This window comes from Sebastes umbrosus, chromosome 12 (genome assembly GCF_015220745.1).
Source record: "Sebastes umbrosus isolate fSebUmb1 chromosome 12, fSebUmb1.pri, whole genome shotgun sequence".
Classification (NCBI taxonomy): Eukaryota; Metazoa; Chordata; class Actinopteri; order Perciformes; family Sebastidae; genus Sebastes; species Sebastes umbrosus.
Window position 1 is genome coordinate 8,844,462 of NC_051280.1, and position 22,114 is coordinate 8,866,575.

The 22,114-nt window shown below is 40.4% G+C and overlaps 1 protein-coding gene and 2 long non-coding RNA genes across 3 annotated transcripts; 2 read left to right on the forward strand and 1 right to left on the reverse strand.

The window, feature by feature from the left end:
- Nucleotides 1-1,583: 1,583 nt before the first annotated feature.
- Nucleotides 1,584-5,472, forward strand: LOC119498094. Its single transcript, XR_005209046.1, has 4 exons — nucleotides 1,584-1,849; nucleotides 3,925-4,124; nucleotides 4,349-4,467; nucleotides 5,337-5,472. It is a non-coding gene; the product is annotated as an uncharacterized LOC119498094 (long non-coding RNA).
- mppe1 (metallophosphoesterase 1) lies at nucleotides 2,921-20,830 on the reverse strand. Its single transcript, XM_037786585.1, has 9 exons — nucleotides 20,247-20,830; nucleotides 20,001-20,109; nucleotides 18,105-18,208; nucleotides 17,074-17,154; nucleotides 12,157-12,265; nucleotides 8,549-8,629; nucleotides 5,737-5,859; nucleotides 5,398-5,538; nucleotides 2,921-4,086 (listed from the first exon to the last, which is right to left on the reverse strand). Exons 1-9 carry the CDS (start codon nucleotides 20,498-20,500, stop codon nucleotides 3,901-3,903), a joined length of 1,188 nt encoding a protein of 395 aa, XP_037642513.1. The 5' UTR covers nucleotides 20,501-20,830; the 3' UTR covers nucleotides 2,921-3,900.
- On the forward strand, nucleotides 7,042-8,442 carry LOC119498098. Its single transcript, XR_005209051.1, has 2 exons — nucleotides 7,042-8,170; nucleotides 8,261-8,442. It is a non-coding gene; the product is annotated as an uncharacterized LOC119498098 (long non-coding RNA).
- Nucleotides 20,831-22,114: the final 1,284 nt, after the last annotated feature.

Here is a 22,114-nt window from a genome sequence, read left to right on the forward strand (position 1 = left end):
CTGCACTCGCCAAAATTGAGCCAATCGCAACGCAGCTCCACTTACACTGCACACGTGTTATACCCCATGACCCGTGTCCCAGCCTCTTTCAATAGGCCTTGTTGCAGTGGATGTGAATGACATCAGCTGACAGGAAGTAAACATGGACCCAAGCTTTTGCTTAGCAACGTAATTCCATTGAAACCGACTATACCAGGACCCTGAAACTGAAGCAGCTAAATGGAACTCAACCATCATTAATTTGACTATTTATACTTGTGCTTTTCCTACTGTGACACATATCTGTTGTGAAAAAGGCCTGTTGAGATCTCCTGGTATATCCTGATGTACACAACATGCTTATTCTGATCTAAAGGCCTCTCACAGGTGTTTTCAGTTTTCAGGTCAGAGCTACTGTATGCTGGGGATTATTCCCAGTACTCCCATGTGCATTATATGATGAAAGTGTAGTTTCTGGTGCTCACAGGAGAATCAGGGAGACGTCAGATAAACAATGATGAGAGGTTTAATCGAACCACTTCATTGAAATCACCTGTGCAGGTGTAGCGCAGGTGTTCAGGGCCTTTTATACAAAACAAGGGGCCAATTCCAATCCGGTCCTGCTACACCCTCCCACTCTGTTTGTAGTCACACTCACAGCTCAATGAAGCAGCCTTCTTTAAGGTGTAGTAGGGTATCATAAATATATAAATAGAGAAATCATTAGAAAATATAAATGAGAAATATACACAGTAAAACAACAGTGCAGATAATAATGCTGAAAAATAGGACCTATGCAAATAATATGCAAGAATAGTGTAAAATAAGAATATTAGTTTAAATGTTCTGTATAAATGAATGCAGTGTTAATGCCGGAGTAAACCAGATTATTGCACAGCTGAATTATTGCACTGTTAAATCAGTATTGCACAGTTGAAGATATAATAAATGATGGGGTTATAGCTCCTGATAGAGGTACAAAATATATATGTATACAGTATACTGTATATACACACATTATACAATCTAATAAACATGTCCACCGTTTTCTAGACTGGATAAGGGTATATTTGATCCTGAATAAAATCGATTTACTTTATGTTGTTGACATCTGCATGACAATAAAGTAGAATCAATTATGTATATATATATACACACACATAATAAATCAGTTTGAGCAGTTTACAGTAAATGTTTGTACCGGTAGTCGCACAGAACGTACATTGGATCGTGTTCTGTGACGAACACAAAATGGTGTTGCACGTCGCCAGTGAGGGCAGCTCACGGATGGGGCAACTGGTTAAGTCGGCATCGACGCAACCCAATTCCACTTCCTGTGAATTGGTTTGAAATGGCACTTAATATGGCGGACCCTTCACGTGCACAGAATGGAAGTGTGTAGGGAGAGGGTGTTTGGGCTGGTTTGGAATCGGGCCACTGTCTGATTTAAAAGCCTCTGTACACCCCTACAGGTGTTGATTAGACCTCTGCTCAGGCTAGATGTGGGAGGAGCTTTGACAGGAGTTTATTAGGTCACAAATCTTCATCTACCAATAAGAATGATAAAGGTGTAATTGGTCCCGCCCCAACAGGTGCAACAAAGCTAACGGGAGCCTCAGGAAGATGTCAATCAATTAGTGTGGACATGCCCACACAGTCCTGAGTAGAGGTCTGATCAACCAGACGAACTGGAGACACCTGAGTGGGTGTTCAGAGGCTTTAGAAAGAACTAGGGATTCTATTTTAAAAATAGTTTGATTGTACGTTTCATTACTTTATTCCTGATACAGTGAACGTCACTTTGACTAAAGTGAGTGTAGAAAACGTTCCTGTGCTCTTCTCATGGAGTGAACCGATGACGTGAAACCAGGTGAATATCTTTTACTGATTAAATCTGTCCCCGTCACAAAGGAGGTTAGGAGCGGGCAATATGGATACAAGTCTATCTGTTATTTTATATAACTGCATGCACCATCAATTTTCTGATAATGAATTGAGAACCGGACAGGATTTTTTGTTTTCTTGACTAAAGCTGAGGAAATAATTTGCTTCAATTAGTTGACTTGACAGAAAATGATTTGGCCATAATGAATTGTTTTAAGTACATTTTTATTATTAGGTTCTCAAACGTCAGGAGTCTGTTTTTATATCACTTTACTCAAACAAAACAAGTAATTTGAAGACGTCACTTTGGGCTCTGGGAAATTGTGACGCACATTTTCACAGTTTTTTACGTTTTATAGACTAAACAATTGATATCGGGAATATTTCCTGTTGAAATGTCTGTTAATGCAGTATAGCTGACAGGAAGTAAACTTGGACCAAAGCTGTTTCCTAGCAACAGAAGTGAAATGAAAAGGTTTTATAATGAAGAATCCAGTTATTTAAACACCTGATAAATTAAAGTACTTCATCATATTGATGCAAAAATCATATAAAATCCAATATTGTTGCTCTTTGATTTGTGACATTACTAAATATGACCTGAAACAGTGCTTCTCAAACTTTTTCAAATAACGTGTCTCCTTTGAAATATTTTTTCAGCCAAGTACCCCCTAACCAGTGCAAAATATTTTGGTACAAAAAAATAATTTGTTTGTTGCGGCAGTTGATGATTGCATTGAAAACAGGAATATTTAATATAAAATGATGAATTATTGAAGTTACATTTACATTTTTATTGAATGTATTATAGTAAAACTATTTTAGGAATTATGCATGTCTCATATGTTTTTTTAATTAACATTTAAAAAAGATATCACATGCCCTTTGCAGTACTCCAAAGCACCACTAGAGGTCTTAGTACCCCCATTTGAGAAACAGAGATATTACAGTGAGCACCACCACGTTATAAAACATTTTCATATTGTCCAGCCATAAAGAAAACATAAATAGACAAATGTGAACTGTGTCTCAGTATCAGGAAGATGTCCCAAATATGTTGTCCTTCTTTTACTGCTCTTTTTATTTGACATGATTTTGCGTTTGCAAACACACATTTGTGTTTCAGTCACGTTCATTTCTATTACCATGACTTTGTGTCCATCTCTGCAGCCAATTTCCAGGTTTTGAAATGTCAACATCCCATGATATCAAGTATTTCATCCATAGAATGACATGGCTTTAGTTGTTGATTATACAGCACCTCCTAATAATGATTATCAACCTCTAGTTTAAACCACAACTCTCTAAAAACAGAGCTTAAGATTCTGATTTATTATGTACACTTCATCATCAGAAACATTTCAATGTCAACAATTTGGCAAAAAACCCTCACAAACATTTGGCACAGAAAGTCAGCAATAAATATATTCAGATATGCATAATAAAAACAAGGAACCCGGGTGGATTATCGGACGTCAACAACAGAAACAAACAGTGTGTGAGAAATGATGCATCAGATCACAGTTAACATCAGAGTGAAGAGACATAAATCTGACTTTACCACCTTAAATCAGACCAGGACAGTTAGTATTTACATATGTACTCATTTGATTTGTCTTACTTAATGTCACGTGTGTGTGTACTACTCTAATAGTTCTGTTGTAAAGTCAGTGACGGTTACTTTCCTGGTGCAATAAGCTCCACCCGTCTGGCAACCCCGAGGAAGGTAAAACAAACACCAGTGATGATCTCTAATAACAATTTGGCCCCACATCATCACAGGCTCTAATCACATGATCAATATCAGAAGTGATGATTTAAAACTTTGATTTAAAACATACACTCGTGTCCTTCACAGTTGCCGGAAAACATTTGGACAAACAAATCGAGGTTGTAAGAACAGATTTTTTCGACCCGTTCAGAAGAGAGAGAGAGAGAATGTCACATTTGCAAAAAATCCTCACATCAAGTATTTATCAAGTCTGGTGAACTCTGCTCTCATGGCTCTGTGCCCTGGTGCACTCTGGGTAACGTGGTTCAAAGGGACTTGTGCTTCCCCAGCAGGCAGAGGCTGAGGCACTGCAGCAGGCCCTTCATCCACAGACAGTGAGCCAGGAAGAGCAGCAGCATGCAGGCGCCGGCCGAGCAGTAGACGCCGATCACCGTGCTCTCCTCCGGCAGGAAACACTTGGACAGAGCGTAGCTGCCGGGGGACACCGACGCCTGGGAGGGACGAGACGAGGAAGATCAATGGGTTAGAGGTGATTATCAGTGTTAATGTTGGTAGAGGTATAGCCCCTCGGCCACCAGGGGGCCTCCAAACATTTACAATGTGAACTCTTATTTGGCTCCTTGCTGCACAACCAAAAATGAATTTGACTATTTAAAGATACAATCCCTGAAAATTCAATGGTGATATTCAAAATTGGCATAAAAACAGCTGTTCTAGAGCTTTCCATTATATCACTTATTATCTTTGTTGTAGATATTCATATTGCAATATGGACAAGAAGAGCCCAGAAAACGTTCCTTCATATGGTCAAAAGCTCCAGAACCACCACTAAATGGACCTTGTTGTGATTGTTTTCGCAATTCCTGTTCAAGGTAAAAACTGATCTTTTAACTGCATATTTTAGGATTATTATGAATAACAGATATTTCGTATATGACATTTTAGCTCTGTTTTTTTGTCTCTACCAACTCCTGAGGGAAATATCTGGATTATTTTTATTTTTAAAATTGCAAACATATAATTATGTTTTGCAATTTTGATAGCTCAGGAAAAAAAAAAAGAGAAATAAATGGAGATTGACATGAGTGATGATGTGCAGCAAAGATCCTGGAGTAGTTTAGTCCAAATATTGTGCTACAAAAATAAACCTGCAGCCAAGAAATTTACACAAAACTGAACACTTGTGCTAAGGCAATTATAAAAAATGAGTGGATCGAAAATGAATTGTCAACAATCAATTTGATAGCTGAGTTATTGTTTCATCGTCTTCACAGTAACACATTTTTGGGATAAGGATTTTTAGCTCTGTTTGTGGTCTCCACCAACTCCTGAGGAACATATCTGTCCCCTTTGCTGCTAAATGCTCCACTATGTTCACCAGCTAGTTGCTGACTGTGGCCCTGTCTACACGTAAACAGATATTTTTAAAAATGGATATGTTCCCCTCCGTTTAAAGAAGAAAAAAATCTGTCTACGAGACGTTCATTTTACAAAATATCTCTTATATCTCTATCAAAATATCATTGTGACCCAAAACTCTGTTTGCGTGTGGTGCTGAGCAGGTAGTGTACATGTATAGTGGGTTTATCAGAGCTTTTATACTGAAAACGACGTTATGAGAGCGGTGAGAGTGAATCAAAGCAGTTAACAATGAGCTGAACCTCAGGTGATAATTCTCTGTAGGCTCATCACTGTGAGAAGACCTCCTTTAACACATTATAGTTTTTTTTTCTACACAAAGAATGAACTCCCCCACACTACCATCACATCACATCATCTGTGAATAACAGAGCAGGACTCACCAGGATGAAGCTGGGGTTGTTTCTGTTCCTCCAGCTGAAGGACGGCACGCTGATTTCTGGGTACTTGTTGTCATGGAGAACCTCACATCCGCTGTGGGTGTGTCCACTCAGGATGAGGCGGGGTTTAAACCACTGCAGCAGCTGAGGAGAGAAAAACCCAACATCTTTCTCAAGAGGCCGGTTGCTGCTGGCTTACATCATCAGTTTCATCATCATCAGTATACGGGACTGTTTCTGACAGCAGGCTGTTGTACTGTATTTTAACTAGATGAAAGAGCTCCAGAGGCTCCAGAGGTGCTTTAAGAGTCGGCAGTGTGATGAGACTGCAGAGATGCTCACCCTCTGTGACGCCTCCTTAGACAACACGTCATACTTCTCTCTGAACAGCAGGTGTCGCTCTTCAGGCGGTGCAGCGTCCAGTCCTGTGCAGCCGGCATCGCTCACTCTGTACAGAGGATAGTGCTGGAAGACAGGGAGAACAGGAGGATTATTATTATACCACTTCAGCTTTTTTTATTCTTAAATTACGTGTCGCAATTTTGATATCTCAAAGAAAGGATTGACATTTATGTGGGATGGGTTTTAGACCAAATATTGTGCTACAATAACAAGAAACTGGATTAACACTTCCTGCTAAATTAATTAAATAAAATAATAATGAGTCCATCGACTGAAAATGAATCATCACCAATCAATTTGATAGCCAACTTAGTCATTCATTCAGTCATTTATCAAAGAATAATAACAAATGTTTCCTGGTTCAAGCTTCTCAGATGTAAGGATTTGCTGCTTTTGTATGATTTATATAATTGAATATCTTTTTTTATCATTATTTTGGGCTCTTTTTCACTATTTTCTGACATTTCAAAGATCAAATGATTAATCAATGAAATGAAAAAATAATCAACAAATTAATCGGCAATGAAAATAATCATTAGAGCTGGCAATTTGTTAATTTTAACTTTCTGTAAGCCCTTTTGGTTTTCTCCATTATGTAGCTTTACTGTCTGATAGTATCACAGTGTATATATATTTATATTTATATTTATTCTGTTCCAGCTCTTCTTTAAACCTACAGTATGATGTTTACACTGAGTGATTACTGGATTAGTGGATTAATGAGTGTTAACGGCTGTAGCTTTCCATCAAATTATGTAATAATATTATATATTCTAGATCAGGGCTTCTCAAACTTTTAGGGACCGCGGACCCCTTACAGGGGAGAATGTTTTCCAAGGACGCCCTCATAATCCTAACACTGATTAAGCATAATGCTTATTACCATTAGATTTCATTAGAACTATTTATATTCTAACATTTGTCAACCTAAATACTTGATAAACAGAAACACCCTTCAGTTTGAATCATGTTAAGATAAGATGAGATAATCCTTAATTAGTCCCGCAGCGGGGAAATTTGTAATGTTATTGAATGTTTCAGTAGCAAGACCGGCATAGTCCTAATAAATCCAGATGTTTATAATGACCAGTCTAACGCTGAATTTCAGTAAATGCTTCAACTTATAAATAATGAACTTATTGCTGTGTGTCACAATCATATCAGAGTTTCTGTTGGCCTAAAGCTAACGTGGATGGGAGTAATGGACACAATATGCTTGTTTTATTTGGCACAAATGGTCCCTATCTGTAGATATGCACTTTTCAATGATAAAGTACAATTTTATAATTTATAGAAAATAATTTCGCGGACCCCCTGACAAGGTGCTACGGATCCCACTTTGAGAATCACTGCTCTACATGTCTTGTGATTTTATAGACATTTCTCCAACGTTCAGCCTGACATGTGTGTTATCTTTATAAACTTCTGGATCTTCACAAAGATTATAAATAAAGTTCTGTGGGTTTTGAACAGTAATTGGATACAGTGTGTGTCAGTGGGGTTTAACTTCTTAGGGCTGCAACTAACAACTGATAAATTTCTTATAGATTAATCTGTTAATTGTCATAAAAATAATGACAAATGTCTTCAAATGTTGTGTCCGTAGCTCAGTTGGTAGAGCGGGTTGGCTAATAATTATAGAGTTGATCACAACGTAGGAAGGAAAAATGTAAGTTGCTCAAGACAAAATCTGCGAAATGATGGCGCTGTAATTAAATGTGATTTATAGTGACGTGAAACCGAGGGGAGTCACATTTTAGAAATAGGAACCAGCTAATGTTCTGATGCATTTTACTTAATAAATGAGTTCAAACAATAAATCATTGCTTACATTTCTGCCAATTTAATAATTGTTTAATCCTCTGAGATCCACAATAGACCTATTTTTGTGTTTTTTAAGGGGTACAGGAGGTCTTTAGGGGGAGATAGCAGTACATGTCACAAAGAAGTGGTGTACATCATCTGAAAGCTGGGAACCTGAAGACTAATTTGAATGAATAGGTGTATAAGAGTTTAGAACATTATGATGGAATTAATTATGCTTTTCTGATGCTCTATTATGTCTCATAAGTTGTTGCAGAAAATTTGGGTTGACATCATTTGTTACACGTTACACTCCTTTCCAACAAGCTATTATGACATGTTTAGAACCGATGGATTCTGTTTCATATGATATCTGTACCTCCACTCTAGCTCTAAAACTGAACCTGCAACAGCCTCTGAAAGACAGTAAAGTCGGTCGGGATGTCTCTGGGGGTTAAAGGATGAGTTTGGAAATGTTTAAGTCTCTCTTTACACAATAATCACATGCTCACATGTGTACGCTGAAACAGTTACTAGTAATCATCCTGGCTGTGAAGAGATCCCTTCTAATGTAAATGATGGGAGACAAAAATCCACAGTCCTCAAAGATAATACAAGGCTGCAGCAATGTGATGATTAAATCTAGTCTGCATCTTTTTAGAGTGAAATTCTTCTCTTTCTGTGACTCTTTCTTGTGAAGATCAGCCAGGAAACACAGCCCGGAAAAAAAAAAAGAAGGGAATTTCAACCTCAAAAGTCAGTAACTTTGGAAGATACCCAAAATAGTGAAAGTGTGCCAGTTTGTACATATGAGTTTGAGGTTATCAAGACAGACGTATCCTTTAGTCAACTAATTCTTTCCCTGACTGAGGAGGAGTGAGTGGAGCCTCGTCTGCTTCGTGTTTTCAGACAGATAAGAGACAACATGCAGAGTGCACCTGGAGTTTACCTGCAGCATGACGGGGGGTGTGGGAGGATAGAGCTGCGAGCCCTCACAGTTGTCCATCGCTCCGCCGCCCGACTGCGAGTTCTGCAGAAAAGGGACAAAGAAATCATCAGCTGTCTTGTCCGACCACAAGCTCACAGCCCGTCCTCAAAAACATCCTTTTTGTTTCATATCTGTGACGACCCCTCCACTCCACTTGGTGTCCCGTGTCTTTTTGCTGGTTCACTTTTGTTTTGCAGGAGAGAGGGTCGTCAGGCTGATGAGCCACACCCGGGCTTGGTGTGGTTGGGATAAAAGCTCTCTACCTTTCAACAGATGTGGCTCTCTTCCTTGGCTGGCACACCTGTTTTGGTTTTGTTTGTAGCAGACATTTTCACACACCCACACATGCCTACATTACTGATTACTGACTTTCCACGTTTATTTAGTTATTGATTGTTAGTTTGTTAAATAAATGCCTGTTACTATTTTTAAACTCGTCTGGTCTCCCATTTTTGTTGCAACCTTTGAGCCGGGTTGTAACAAATGGGGGCTCGTCCTAATTTGTTTGACCCAGTTTAGATTGGTATAGTGCAGTTGGTTCTACAAGTTGTTAATGCTTGATTGGCAGAGACTGTGGTTTCATGAATGAGATCAGTTGTTGCCTAGTCGGCAGGTGCACCTCATTTTGTAAATTGAGTTGTGCATCTAGATTTTTGGGAGACATGGTCGAGTGTGGTAAGTAGGCTGTTCTGCTGTTTTTTTTGGTGAATGTAAGCAGCTGAATTGGATAACAAGTTGCTGATTTGTTCTGGTGTGTTAGTATTGAGTTGTGCATGCTGGTGATTTTGTGGCACTGAGTTCTGTTGGTCCTGCAGCCAGTGTTAACACGGGTTGGCAGGTGTGAGCTATCAGCAGTGATTGCAGGGTCTTCTAGTGAGTAACGTTTAGCTTTTGTGGAGTTTCCCTGGGTAGGCATAGCAATGTGGTCCATTTGGGCTCGTTGGTTTGTTTTTTTTAGTTTGTTATTTTTGTGTGGTGTGCGGTCAGAGCAGTTGTCTCGGGGACACATCCAGAGCAGTCAGGTGGGTAACCAGCTTGCTGGGGGCCTAACCGAGGCTACTGGTTTAAGTGTTTAAAGAGCCTCCCGCTAATCTGCATGAAGACTAGGGTTCAGTGAGGTAGATTAGTTTGAGATAGGTAGTTTAGGTAGGGGGAGACTTTCACATTAGTTTGGGAGACATTGTCTCTTTTGTGCACTATTTGACCTGGACAACACTGTCTGTTGGCTCTGTTGGTGCCTTTAGACCAATAGTGTGTGATGGCTGGGGTAGTTGGACCCAGTTATGAGAGTTCTGCACAGCCTGGAGGGTTTCTGGGTAGTTGGACCCAGTTACACTGAAGGTGATCCATTTGTGAGAACCTGAATGATGGCTGTTGCAGGAAGTTATAGTGGTTCATATGGTCGGCAAGTAAATGGTTACAGAAGGGATGTGGTGAATTGTCATTGGTTGTGCTGTGACGTGCAACTTGGTAGCTTGGACTGTTAGCTGTGGGAACATAAGCACTGCAGCTCATGCCTTGGTTGGTGTGAGCTTTGTTGTAGTTTGGTTGCCTCTTTGTGCTGTGCGTCTTGGGACGACTTGTTTGGCTAGTGAGCCTTTGTTGTAGAGGAACCTTTTGATGCTACTTTTGGGTAGCGCTTATATTCGTTCGGTGTGTTTTTGGTAGCTGGAGCTTATGGCAAGTCCAGTTCTGTATGTTTTGGTAGCTGGGATTTTGCACGTCATATTGTCCGATACTTGCACATTGTTTGACGATCTGTATGTTAACCAAGTAGTCTTGGATTTCCATGTATAGACCAACCCTCCAAAGAACATCTTGATTTTATATCTGGTGATGTACCATTACTGTCTAATCTCTCTATGCTGTAAATTCTTAAATGCTTCTCCAGGTGTTGGAGTTGCTGGGTTGCAGTGTGGTGATTGGTTGGCTGCCTGGGTGACACACTACAGAACTGGTCAGTATGAAAGGTTTATTTTTTGAAATTATTAGGCTATGTAGTTTATTGTATTTTGTTAGAAGTGTTTTCTCTGTCGGCATTCCCGGTGGGAACACCGTTTTTATGGAGGGGGGTGTGACGACCCCTCCACTCCACTAGGTGTCCTGTGTCTTTTTGCTGGTTCACTTTTGTTTTGCAGGAGAGAGGGTCGTCAGGCTGATGAGCCACACCCGGGCTTGGTGTGGTTGGGATAAAAGCTCTCTACCTTTCAACAGATGTGGCTCTCTTCCTTGGCTGGCACACCTGTTTTGGTTTTGTTTGCAGCAGACATTTTCACACACCCACACATGCCTACATTACTGATTACTGACTTTCCACGTTTATTTAGTTATTGATTGTTAGTTTGTTAAATAAATGCCTGTTACTATTTTTAAACTCGTCTGGTCTCCCATTTTTGTTGCAACCTTTGAGCCGGGTTGTAACAATATCCCTCCACTACTAGAAGAGAGGATAGTGGAAAAATCATTCAAATAGTGATACAAGCACCACATCTCGCATGATGATTCCCGAGGGGACACCTATATAATAACAAATATAAACGATGAGCCACTTGAAAATCCAAGATGACGGCCATTTTTGAAGATGGCAACCAAATTGATCGGCCAATAATGGTTTCTCTCAAAGAAATCCATCTACTTGGTCGATTTGAGTGATGTCTCTGAAGTGAACTGGAAACCATCGGGCGTAGTTGATGTTGTTTGCGAAGAAGTAAGGGATCAGTTCTGAGAGTTGCCTCACGGTAGAGTCCAAAGTTTCCTTCCCTGAAAGACCGGATAAGCAGGAATATGACAAGCTCCATATCCAACACCAGGTGCCAGAACTGGAACTGTCTACTCTCAAGCCGCAAACACAACAAAGCAAAGACTCACCGGGCAGCCGAAAAAGTAAGAAAAAACGTATTGGAGGATGTTAAAGCTGTAAAAAATTAGATCAAGCATACAAGAAAACATCTAATTCTACATCACAATCATTCAAATTGACCAAGTACATGCATTTCTTTAAGAAAAAACATTCTCCGCAAGTAAATTTGACCGCCATCTTGAAAAAAATGGACACCATATTGCAGTTAAAAATCGTTAAAACTATCAAAATTACATCCAGCACGCCAGAAAACATATGTTGACACCAAGATCACTCAAATCAATCAAGTAGATTAATGTCTATAAGAGAAACCATTATCAGCATGTGAGTTTGGCGGCCATTTTTCAAGATGGCCGCCAAAATCTGTGATTTTCAAGTTGCCGATCGTTTATATTTGCTCAGTGGCCCCTCGGCAATCATCATGCCAAACGTGGTGCTTGTATCTCTATTTGCCCGATTTGATTGAAACATTTATGTTATCCGCTCCGCTATACTTCTGTCTGTCTGTTTGCAGAAAACAATCAGCCACTACCTTTAACGTGTACAAACGCTGCATGTTTAAAAAGAACAAAACACCTGCTCCAGGTATACGACTGACTTTTGGATAGAAGGGTGTTTTTTTTCCTTCTTCCTCACTTTACTTGAGTCTTTCACACTTCGTGAGCAGCAGAGTGTGTTGGTTGACAGCGTGAAAGTTTTTCCTCCCCACCTGAAGAGAGCAGTTGAGGTCTCTGGAGAGTTTGATCAGCTCTTTCTCCACCGACAGGCAGATGGGACACCCGTCGCCGTGCAGGGCCACGCTGTTCACCAGCAGAAAACTGAAGAGAGAGAAAAAATAGATGAGTAACTCTGGCATGAATACATCATATTATAATCTTCTTATTCTGGGTGCTTTCAGGAAATTACCTTCACACTAAATCTGGTGCGGATGAAGCATCGCTGCTCTGACCTCTCTGGGTTTAAAGGTGGACTGTTGAGCTGCTGACCAGCCATGATAACAGCTCAGTGTGGTGTCTCTTGTACTTAAAAGGAGACGATATCCAACCAGCTTTGCATACGTATATGCAGATATTAAACTCCCCCCCCCCATGTTGCCGGAACCCAGAGCTCATTTGCCAGCAAAAGTCCGCCGGATTACGCTTTGCCAGCTCTAGGGCTGTTGTTCCAACTACAGATTGTACTTCCGCAATGAGCAGGGAGCTCTGGGAGCTGGCAACATGGAGGGAAGCTAAACATTCTTCATTTTGCATATACTACCCACACTGCAATGACACAAAGCTGGAGAAAATCAGCAAAGCATCCCTTTAAGACCACACTCAGCAGTGATGTCGCGTTGTACACCAGTACAATGCGACATCACTGCTGTACGAATAAGGTTATTTGTCTGGTTGCAGTTTAGTATGAACAGAGAGGGGATGGCGCACTGAGAGTCAGTTTCCTGTATCTGTATCTGGGTTACGCCATTGCCCCGCCCCTTTAGGAAACTAGCAGCAGGTCCTGAGTCTATTCAATCCAATGGGAGAAGTGAACGTGAACTCAGATTATTTCGCCCCATAGTCACCGAAAATATTGGACCCATTTTTCACAAGCCTATATCTTCCAAATATTCAGACACTACGGACAAATCAGGAGAAAATGAACTTTGTTCGAGACCTTTCTCCGTCTCAGAAACACACTCTCATGAGATGTGGCAACTAACGCCCGCGAACGCCCTGGCTAACTAATTTTTGTGATGCTAAATATGGTTAGCTGTGTAAATATCTAACGTTAGCAAAATAAAATATAAATAAGTTGGGTTATACACATAATAAATTATGCCATTATTAATATTTAACCTTGCCGCGCCCCCCTTAGGGGTCCCACCCCCCAGTTTGGGAACCACTGAATTATGCAAATATAACCCAATCTGCTCTCATCTATCCACACAACGTTCACAACACTTCCAAACCAGGTGGAGGGAAGGGGGGATAGGCGAACATGCCATGACCACGCCCACTTAGGAGACAGGAAGTTTATACTATTTCAAACCATAAGCAGAGCTTGTAATGCATCATCTTAGTTATAGAGTCTCTTTGGTATGAATCAAACAAGAATGTCAGAATGTTTATGTAATTTACTTGAGTTGATGTTGGTTTGTCTGCTGAGAGGAAGGTACACATTCCTCTCACTCATCTGCTCAACATATATATTATATGAGCCGTGAACTTGTGATGTTTGAGAAATACTTCTAATGTGTTCAGTCTTTCTGCTCACACAGGTTTTCTGTAGAGGGATTTTAATTGCTTGACCTGCCTGACCCTTTAAGAAGGAGTGAGTCTCCCCTTTGTGGGTAATTTCCCTGCTGCAATTTTAGTCAGTTCCAAAGAAAGGAAGTTAACTTGTATCTCTACTTCACTAACAATAGGTATGTTTTGCTTATGCATCTTGAGAGGGTGCATTGGATTAATATCTTTTGTCAAAGTACATTTGACGACCAATTGGCTACAAATGAGGGGGGATTGATGCCACCTGGTTAAAGGAACTGTTTGTAAAAATCAGAAATGCTGCTTAACAGCGACACCTGTGGCCTTGAAATCAACGAAAGTCAGTGTCGAGCTCGCGCTTGCTCGCTCTACATAGACATGAACGAGCATCGCCCAAAACAGTGAGGCGACAGACGACAGCTAAAACCACAATATCACTCTATATTTCAGCTGCTTGGCAGTAATGTTAGCAGACCAGACGAAGGTCTCTCCATGAATCAGTGCTGATCCTAGTGTTGGCTTGAACAGGGAGACACCAGCACCCGGTCTGAGACGATAACGTTTCTCGCTGCGGAGCTCCGTCACTTCACAAGACACGGAAAACCTCTGTTGGTCTGGAGGAGCTGCAGCATTTATTTCTGCACAAACCTCCACTGTACATTTACTAGATATTCTCAGAGCTACAAAGTCTTCTGCAGTGTGTAGTGAGCGCGCATGCATGTGAGGTGGAGCGAGCTGAGTGAAGGCAGGCAGAGGAGCAGAGGAGTACAGCAGAGACTCCGGCCCTGGAGACCAAAGCTACGGTCTCCTCCGCGTCCTCTGGACGCGGCCAACACTGTTTTGCAAGACTGGCTTCACTAGATATAACTTTGCAGTTTTGGTGCTTCCGTGTAGTTTGCGTTGGAGTCTGAGTCTGAACAGCGCAGCCACACGCGAACGCGCATATGCGAGCGCGCATGGTACACCGACCCGGGTGATTTATACGTGTAAGAAGTTACAAACAGTCCCTTTTAAAGTGCCATTAATTCCAGAGATGCTCCCTGATGGCCACACACAGCAGGTAACAGGGTAGAAAAGGTCTTTGGAAGACAACAAACAGTTTTTTCACTCTGCAGGAAAATGGAGGAAGGTTAATGTTTTGTGTATTGGAAGGTTTTTTTCTCATTAATTGTCTGCAGAGAACCCTGAGTGATAAAGCTAATGAAACGGTTTGTTTTCCTTTTTTTGTGTCCGGTCTGAATATATTCTGCTTTTCTGTATGCAACCATCCTCAAGTGCAACACATAACAATATTCACAAAGGTCTATTCTCATTACAGTACAGCTGCAGAAAGCAAATGATGTATTTACTGGATTTACTTTTCAGGCATTTATGGACCGTATTGTTAAAATACATATCTTTATAATGGGGATTAATACTAAATATTTTCATCATAAATATCCAGTTTTATAACAAATATTTGGTTTGGCTTTTTGCAGAGGTTAAATATATGGAATGAAAGCATATTGTGTTGTTAGGTCTGGAGGCGGGGCAGGAAGTGGGAGGAGCCTGGCCTGATCAGAGCCTATATGTCTATATGTGTGGGATTGGGTTCAGGTGTGAGCCATCAGCTCTAACCCTGGACTCTCTACTGGCAGCAATTTTTTGAGTGGAAATGTGAGTTTTCTTGCTCTTAATACAGTTATGTTTGCAGTACAGTTAAGGAACAGTGTGTAACATTTCGGCGGATCTATTTGCAGAAATGGAATATGATATTCATAACTATGTTTTCATTAGTGAATAATCAACAGAAACTAAGAATCGTTGTGTTTTCTTTAGCTTAGAATGAGCCCTTCATATCTACATAGGGAGCGGGTCCTCTTCAAGGAGTCCGCCATGTTGCTCCGCCATGTTATATGGTAGCCCAGAACGGACAAACTAAAACACTGGCTCTAGAGAGAGCCTTTCACGTTCTTTACTTTACCTGAAGGCCACCGTAATCACGCTTGTGAAACTGCAGTAACGTGAGCCCCAGAGTGCTAAACTGTGGTACTGCCATGTGACTTCCGTTGCTCCTAAAGTAGTGTTATGATGGTAAGGATCGCGTCTGAGCGAGGCGAACGGCGTTACCACAGTTTTGCACTCGGTGGCTCACATTACCTCACTCTTGGAAAGGGAGGAGTGAGCGGAGGGGTGCTCAGTTGGTTGCAATCTGCAACCACACCACTAGATGCTGCCAAATCTTGCACACTGTACCTTTAATGTTTGGGTTATTTCTGTTAAGTTAGACTAATAATACATGGTACATATTTTCTGTTTAGATAAAACCAGCATCGATTGTGCCAGCCTCACCTGCCCTACCACCTGCATCTACAATAAATCACAGCTGAAGTGAACTCCTGACTGCACATCCAGAGGACCTGGTAATCAGCATATACCCATCATACACTCCTGATTGGTGAATAATCTGCACGTATTTTGGAAATTAGTAACAAGTATTGTAGTCTCCGTGCATCATGAATTATTTTTCTTTTAGATTTATTTACATGACTTTCTCAATATATGTTAAATAATAATATAAATACATTTTACTTTTAACCAGGGCTGAACGATTTTGAAAAAAATATCCAATTGCGACTTTTTTTGACTGATATTGTAATTGCGATATGATTTGTGATAAATAGGTGTGTGATACCTGCCTATCGGCTAGTTTGCCACACCCTCAAACAAAGCTAGTTAGGGCGGAGGTGGTGCAGAGTCTGAAGAGTTTGGTTCGGTTGGCCAATCACAACAGAGTGGGCCAGCTGACCAATCAGAGCTTTTCGGGAGGGGAGGAGGTGGAGCTCAAACAGAGCGTTTCAGACAGAGGGTGAAAAGAGCTGCTGCAGCACAGCCGGTATGAGATAAATACAGCGTTGTTTGAACATTAAAGCATGTAAACATGTTCTAGTAGAAACCCAAAATACAAGTATGAACCTGAAAAAAGCACAGTAGGTCCTCTTTAAATAGGAACCCCCTTTTTTCTTCTTTTTAAAGAAATGAATGTCTGGATCTTAAACTAGTTGATTTGGAAACTAAATGAAATATACTTCTTTTTCACTTGTTTTCATAAAAACAAGGACAAACTTTAAAGTTGTTTAGGACTCCCACTAGACAACTAAAATGGCTTGATCAGAAGCAGATGTTTGCAGTGCTTGTTGCGTCAGCACACAGTGTAAAAACATAAATGTAATGTGTCATTTGCGCAGCAGATATTTAAGATCTCTGGGGCAGTTTGCTCTATTATCTTGTTAAAAAGCACTTTATTCTGTCAGAGACTGACTCTTGAGGATTAAACCTGTGACCTTCCATCCTGTTGGGTCACATTCCTGCGAGTATGTATGTTTCATCCTCACGTCACTCACTTGACTCCCTTTTTGGTGACGATTCTGGTGGAGGAAGCGTTGAAGACCTTCTCGAAGCGCTGCAGCTTGAACCAGTCCATCCTTGAAGGGAAGACAGACACAACACGCTCATCACACACGGCAACAAAAATACCCAACCTGCTGCTCCGTCTGCCTGTCATACGCTGTTTGTTACATAAGAGCTGTGCCGTCTCACTTCCTGCTGCACGCGTCCAATCAAAGCACATATGAGCCGCTGTGTTTCTGCATAATCCCACAGTTCTGAATCGCACAGGCTTCAAATACTAAAACTGTGGGATGATTTTATGCATCTCATTGTATTTCACCGCTTCTTCCCCTGAGATATTAAGAGTTTCAAACAAAAAGAGCGTTACATACAGGGGTCGGACACAATAAACGCAACATCTCTGCAATACAATGCAATCCAGTACAAACATGCAGGCTCATAAATGAACATAAAGACCTGTTTAGTGTGATACAAGTCTTGAATTATATTGTGCAGGTGATTCTTTGAGGTCTACACTGCAATGAAGTCTTTTGATTTGTTGACAATATGAAAGATATATCGACATCAGACATGACCTCGGTGTCCTCGCAGATATCCACGTACCTGACTGCTTTTACTGTACTTTGTACAGTATATCTCCGTAAAATTGGCTCGTGATCAAATATTTCCTCAAAGGTTAAGCAATGTGGACAAAGTCCTTTTGTTCTTAGTGTTTGCTGGCTCTGCAATGTAACAGTATGAGGCTTTTATTTGCATTTTTTTGGCAGCAGATTTTTCAGCAGTTTTCTCTTGTTATAAAAACTTTTAGAGTCAAAGTCTGTCATCAGATATGTCCGTAACTGAATAATAACACCAATAGTATCATCAAACTGAGGTATTCTGAGGTCAAATCAAAGTCCTTACTTTATCGTGACTCATTAAATGAACTCTGCACATCTTTTATCAGGTAACATAAACCTGATGGGGAAGTATCCAAGACTAAAGGTTGGACAATAAACTACAAAGCTGTAAGGCTTGTTCTTACTCATAATGGAAACCGATGTCGTGATTGCCAACCAGTACAACCAGTTCAGTGTCAGTGGAGTGCCTGAACATCCTGTGGAAGCGGCGCACGTCGTCCTCCCAGTGCTGCAGGGAGAGGCAGAAAGAGAACAACACAAACACGCAGCTGAAGCAGGTTTCAGTACACGCCTTTAATAAGACTGAACTCCCGTGGGAAGCTCATGAGAGTTAATGGGATCTCAGAGGGTCACCCAGCGGCCCCCATGGGTGGCAGAGCCGGGCGCCTTTGATTCAGACTCCAGATTCAATTTTTGCACCTGCAGGGGCCGAAGCCGCACACAGGAGGCCTTTAATTACATCAGCGCTGTGGGTTTACGTGATGTTTTTCCTACTGATGAGTCTCTAAATGACTCCCTGATGCTACTTTGAATTAGGGCAGACTGGCAGACACAAATGCACAACATTTGCTGGTTTTTAGGTTATAAAATATGCAGATTTACTTCTTTTTTTTCATGTTTTATATGATTTTAAATTTATGTTTTGGACAAAACAGGGCAGTTTGAAGACGTCACTTTGGGTTTTAAGAAATTGTGATGGTTACTTTGAACATTTAGAGATCAAACAATTAGCCAAAAAAGAAAATAATCATTAGTTGCAGCCCTATACTTTTAGTATGATTGCTCCTGCATATTCAACAAACTTGACAATTTTCTTGCTTTTTCCTGTGCTTTACATCATCTTTAACAGAACGTCTTTTGGACAATAATTCAGACACAACAATCAATTTGAAGACGTTACTTTTACATTTATTTTTCACTATTTTATGACGTGTCGACCACATGATTAACCAACTAATCAAGAAAACAACTGACAGATTTAGCTGCGACTGATGGTTCTTTTCATTGTTAATAATTTTCTCGATTAATCGATTAGTTGTTTGGTCTATAAAATGTCAAAAAATGTTCTAAAAAGTCAATGTTTCCCAAAGCCCAAGATGACGTCCTCAAATGTGTTGTTTTGTTCACAACTCAAAGATATTTTTTCTTAAAAAAATGTATCAAACTTAAAAGATTAATCGATTATCAAAATAGTTGGTGATTGATTTAATAGTAGACAACTAATCGATTAATTGATTAATGGTGCGGCTCTAGACAGATTATCAACAAAGATAATCATCAGTTGCAGCTCTATTACAGACAAAAGCAACTTCAAGATGTCATCTTGGCTTCTAGTAACAGATTTCAGTGTTTCCTGACATGTAAAGCAATCAGTCAAGAAAATAATTGCTACATAATGAAAAAAATCTCGAGCTGCAGACCTACATTCACAATTTCTCCTTCTGCAAATCCAAAGCTTTGACTCCTTCCTCTTGCAAAAACAGCCAACAAATTACAGGAGAGGTGCCAACCAAAGTGTGAAAATGAATGAGCAAGCTGACGTTGGGGGAAACATATAGTAGATTAGTGGAGAGATTTTTAACAGTCTGCAAGCTCTCTTTTCCTGTTTTAATGAGGCTTTCCCTCTGGTTGCTGCACTTGCTCAACACTTCATCTTTCTTCTATCTGACTTGACGGATCCCATTTGACAATCCAGTAATAGATGTGTGAGAATTTTCCCAGAGGGGTGTTTTTTTTTTTTTTCTTTTCCTAAAGCAGGATGGATGATGTACCATGGAGGGCTGAGAGGAGGCAGGCTGCTGCAGCTGATGCTGCTGCTGGTGTTTTCTTCAAAAAAAAACCTGCAGCCTCTCAGGCCTGGATGGTACAAGATGATGATGATGATGATGATGAACAGAGAGTACCGGCCTCTGCTCTGCATCCACATACTGTTCTTCATCATCATCAGCATCAGCATCATCAGCACCAGCAGCAGTACTGTGGGTTTGCAGACAAAGCAAGAAAAGGGAGCTCTCTGTTACCTTCTGCGAGCTCCACTTGCCTTCGTCGAAGATATCCCCGAGAATGAACACTACTTCAGGCCTGAGCAGCCACAGAGCGGTCTGGAAAGACCTCTCCATCTGCCATTCCCTGTGCGTTATGGAGACACAACAAGTACGCGTTATTTGTTGTTTTTGTTTACACTCCTGCAGAGAGCACAGATGGAGAGGGAGAGTGATGGATTGCTTCACACACAAAAAAAAAAAAGAAAAAGCAGATTTTATTACCTCCTGAGCTTGTCGAACCAGTGTCCTCCGACGGCTCCGAGCAGGTGTGTGTCTGACAGCACCATGGCCCGGACCGTGGAGTCCATCGGCCGGCCGTCGATGCCCTCTCCGCCGCCCCGGGCATGGCTGATCTTCGGCCAGGCGCACTTGAGGATGGTGGGGAAGTAGATGAGATACTCGCAGTAGAAGAAGGCTCCTCCGACCAGCAGGATCAGCAGCAGCGCGACCATCCATCTGGCGCTAAACCTCGGCATGTCTTTGTTATTCGCTGTTCGGGATGCCCTGAAGTGGCGCACTGGCGGTGATGGAGCGGTCCATCAGGCATCTTACCTCTCTCTTCCAGTACACAGACTGTTCAGGTCTGCAGCCGGGGGATGCTCCTCATGGCAAGTTGATCTGAAGGCTGAGACTAGATAATAATAAAAAAAAATATATAGCTCCGTGGAGAGTCCAGCTGATTTAAAAAAATATCAGATAAAAAGTTAAAACCGTCCTCTGCTGGTGGAGAGAGAGAGACACACAGAGAGGAGCAGCAGCCTGCCGCTGGAACAAAACCACATCTACTGTCCTCTCCTCTCTGCTCCACACGTCAAGCTGGAAACAACACATCCGGTGGTACTTTCTAAATAAAGCTACAAAGCATAAGCATTATGTATATAGAATTATATTAAAATGATGTGTTTTGAGCATGGGTGAAAGAAACACTTACATTTTTACTTAAAAGTAAAAGTAGCCAATAGCACAGTGTAATTGTTTGTAGTTTGGGCACATTTAATATGAAACTACAGACAATTAAAATCTATAAAAAACATAACAGCAACGTGTAATTATTTTAAAAGAATCAAAACTGTAATGAAATAAAATTTGTTGTAGGTGACCAGTGGTTGAGCTGCATTCAAAATCTTAATTCAGAATAATAGATATTATATTATACAGCGATTATACATTAATGCACCAATAATTGTAATACAGTGATATACAGTATATATATATATATATTTGTATATTTATATAGATTTGTCAAGTATTTAATACTATTATCAACATGGGAGTGGGCAAATATGCTTTATTTATGCAAATTTAGCATTTAGCATAAAAAAAATACTCGTGGGTACCCATAGAGCCCATTTACATTCACATATCTTGAGGTCAGAGGTCAAGGGACCCCTTTGAAAATGGCAATGGCAGTTTTTCATCGCCAAAATTTAGTGTAAATTTGGAGCTTACTTTAACCTCCTTCGCGACAAGTTAGTTTGCCTTGGTACCAATGGATTTCTTAGTTGTTTTTAGTTTCATATGACACCAGTATTGTCACTCTAGCTTTTAAAATGAGCCCGTGCAACCTAAAAATCTCAAGTTGCGTTAAAGAAATTAGTGGTGTTAAAACGGATTTGCATATATAAATATATATATATAAATATATATATATATATAACTCACTGGATTGCAATTATTGCTGCTTTAATGTGTAAGAATCACTAATGTTGCAGCTGATAAAGGTGGAGCTAATGTTAGCTACTTACTTTATATACTGGGTACCTTAATCCATAATAATATATATATAATTCATTGATTCATTGGCTGATTTATATTTTGTATTGATAATCTGACTCTGCAAAGTAATGTTGACAAATAAATGTAGTGGAGTAAGAAGTACAATATTACCTTCCAAACTGTAGTGGAGAAGAATAGCCTATAAAGTAACATAAAATGTATATACTCAGGTAAAGTACAAGTACCTCAAAATTGTTCTTAACAAGTTACTCAGATACTGTACTTGAGTACAATTTAGTGATAGTCTATTTGTAGGTTACTTTACCTGAGTATTTGTATTTTATGATAGTTTCTACACTAAATATCTGAGGGAA

Coding starts and splice junctions, on each gene's coding strand:
- mppe1 (XM_037786585.1), bottom strand. CDS start 20,500: ATGCCGAGGTTTAGCGCCAGATGGATGGTCGCGCTGCTGCTGATCCTG. Junction 20,110..20,246: donor TGGTTCGACAAGCTCAGGAG/GTAATAAAATCT, acceptor CATAACGCACAG/GGAATGGCAGATGGAGAGGT. Junction 18,209..20,000: donor GCAAGTGGAGCTCGCAGAAG/GTAACAGAGAGC, acceptor CTCTCCCTGCAG/CACTGGGAGGACGACGTGCG.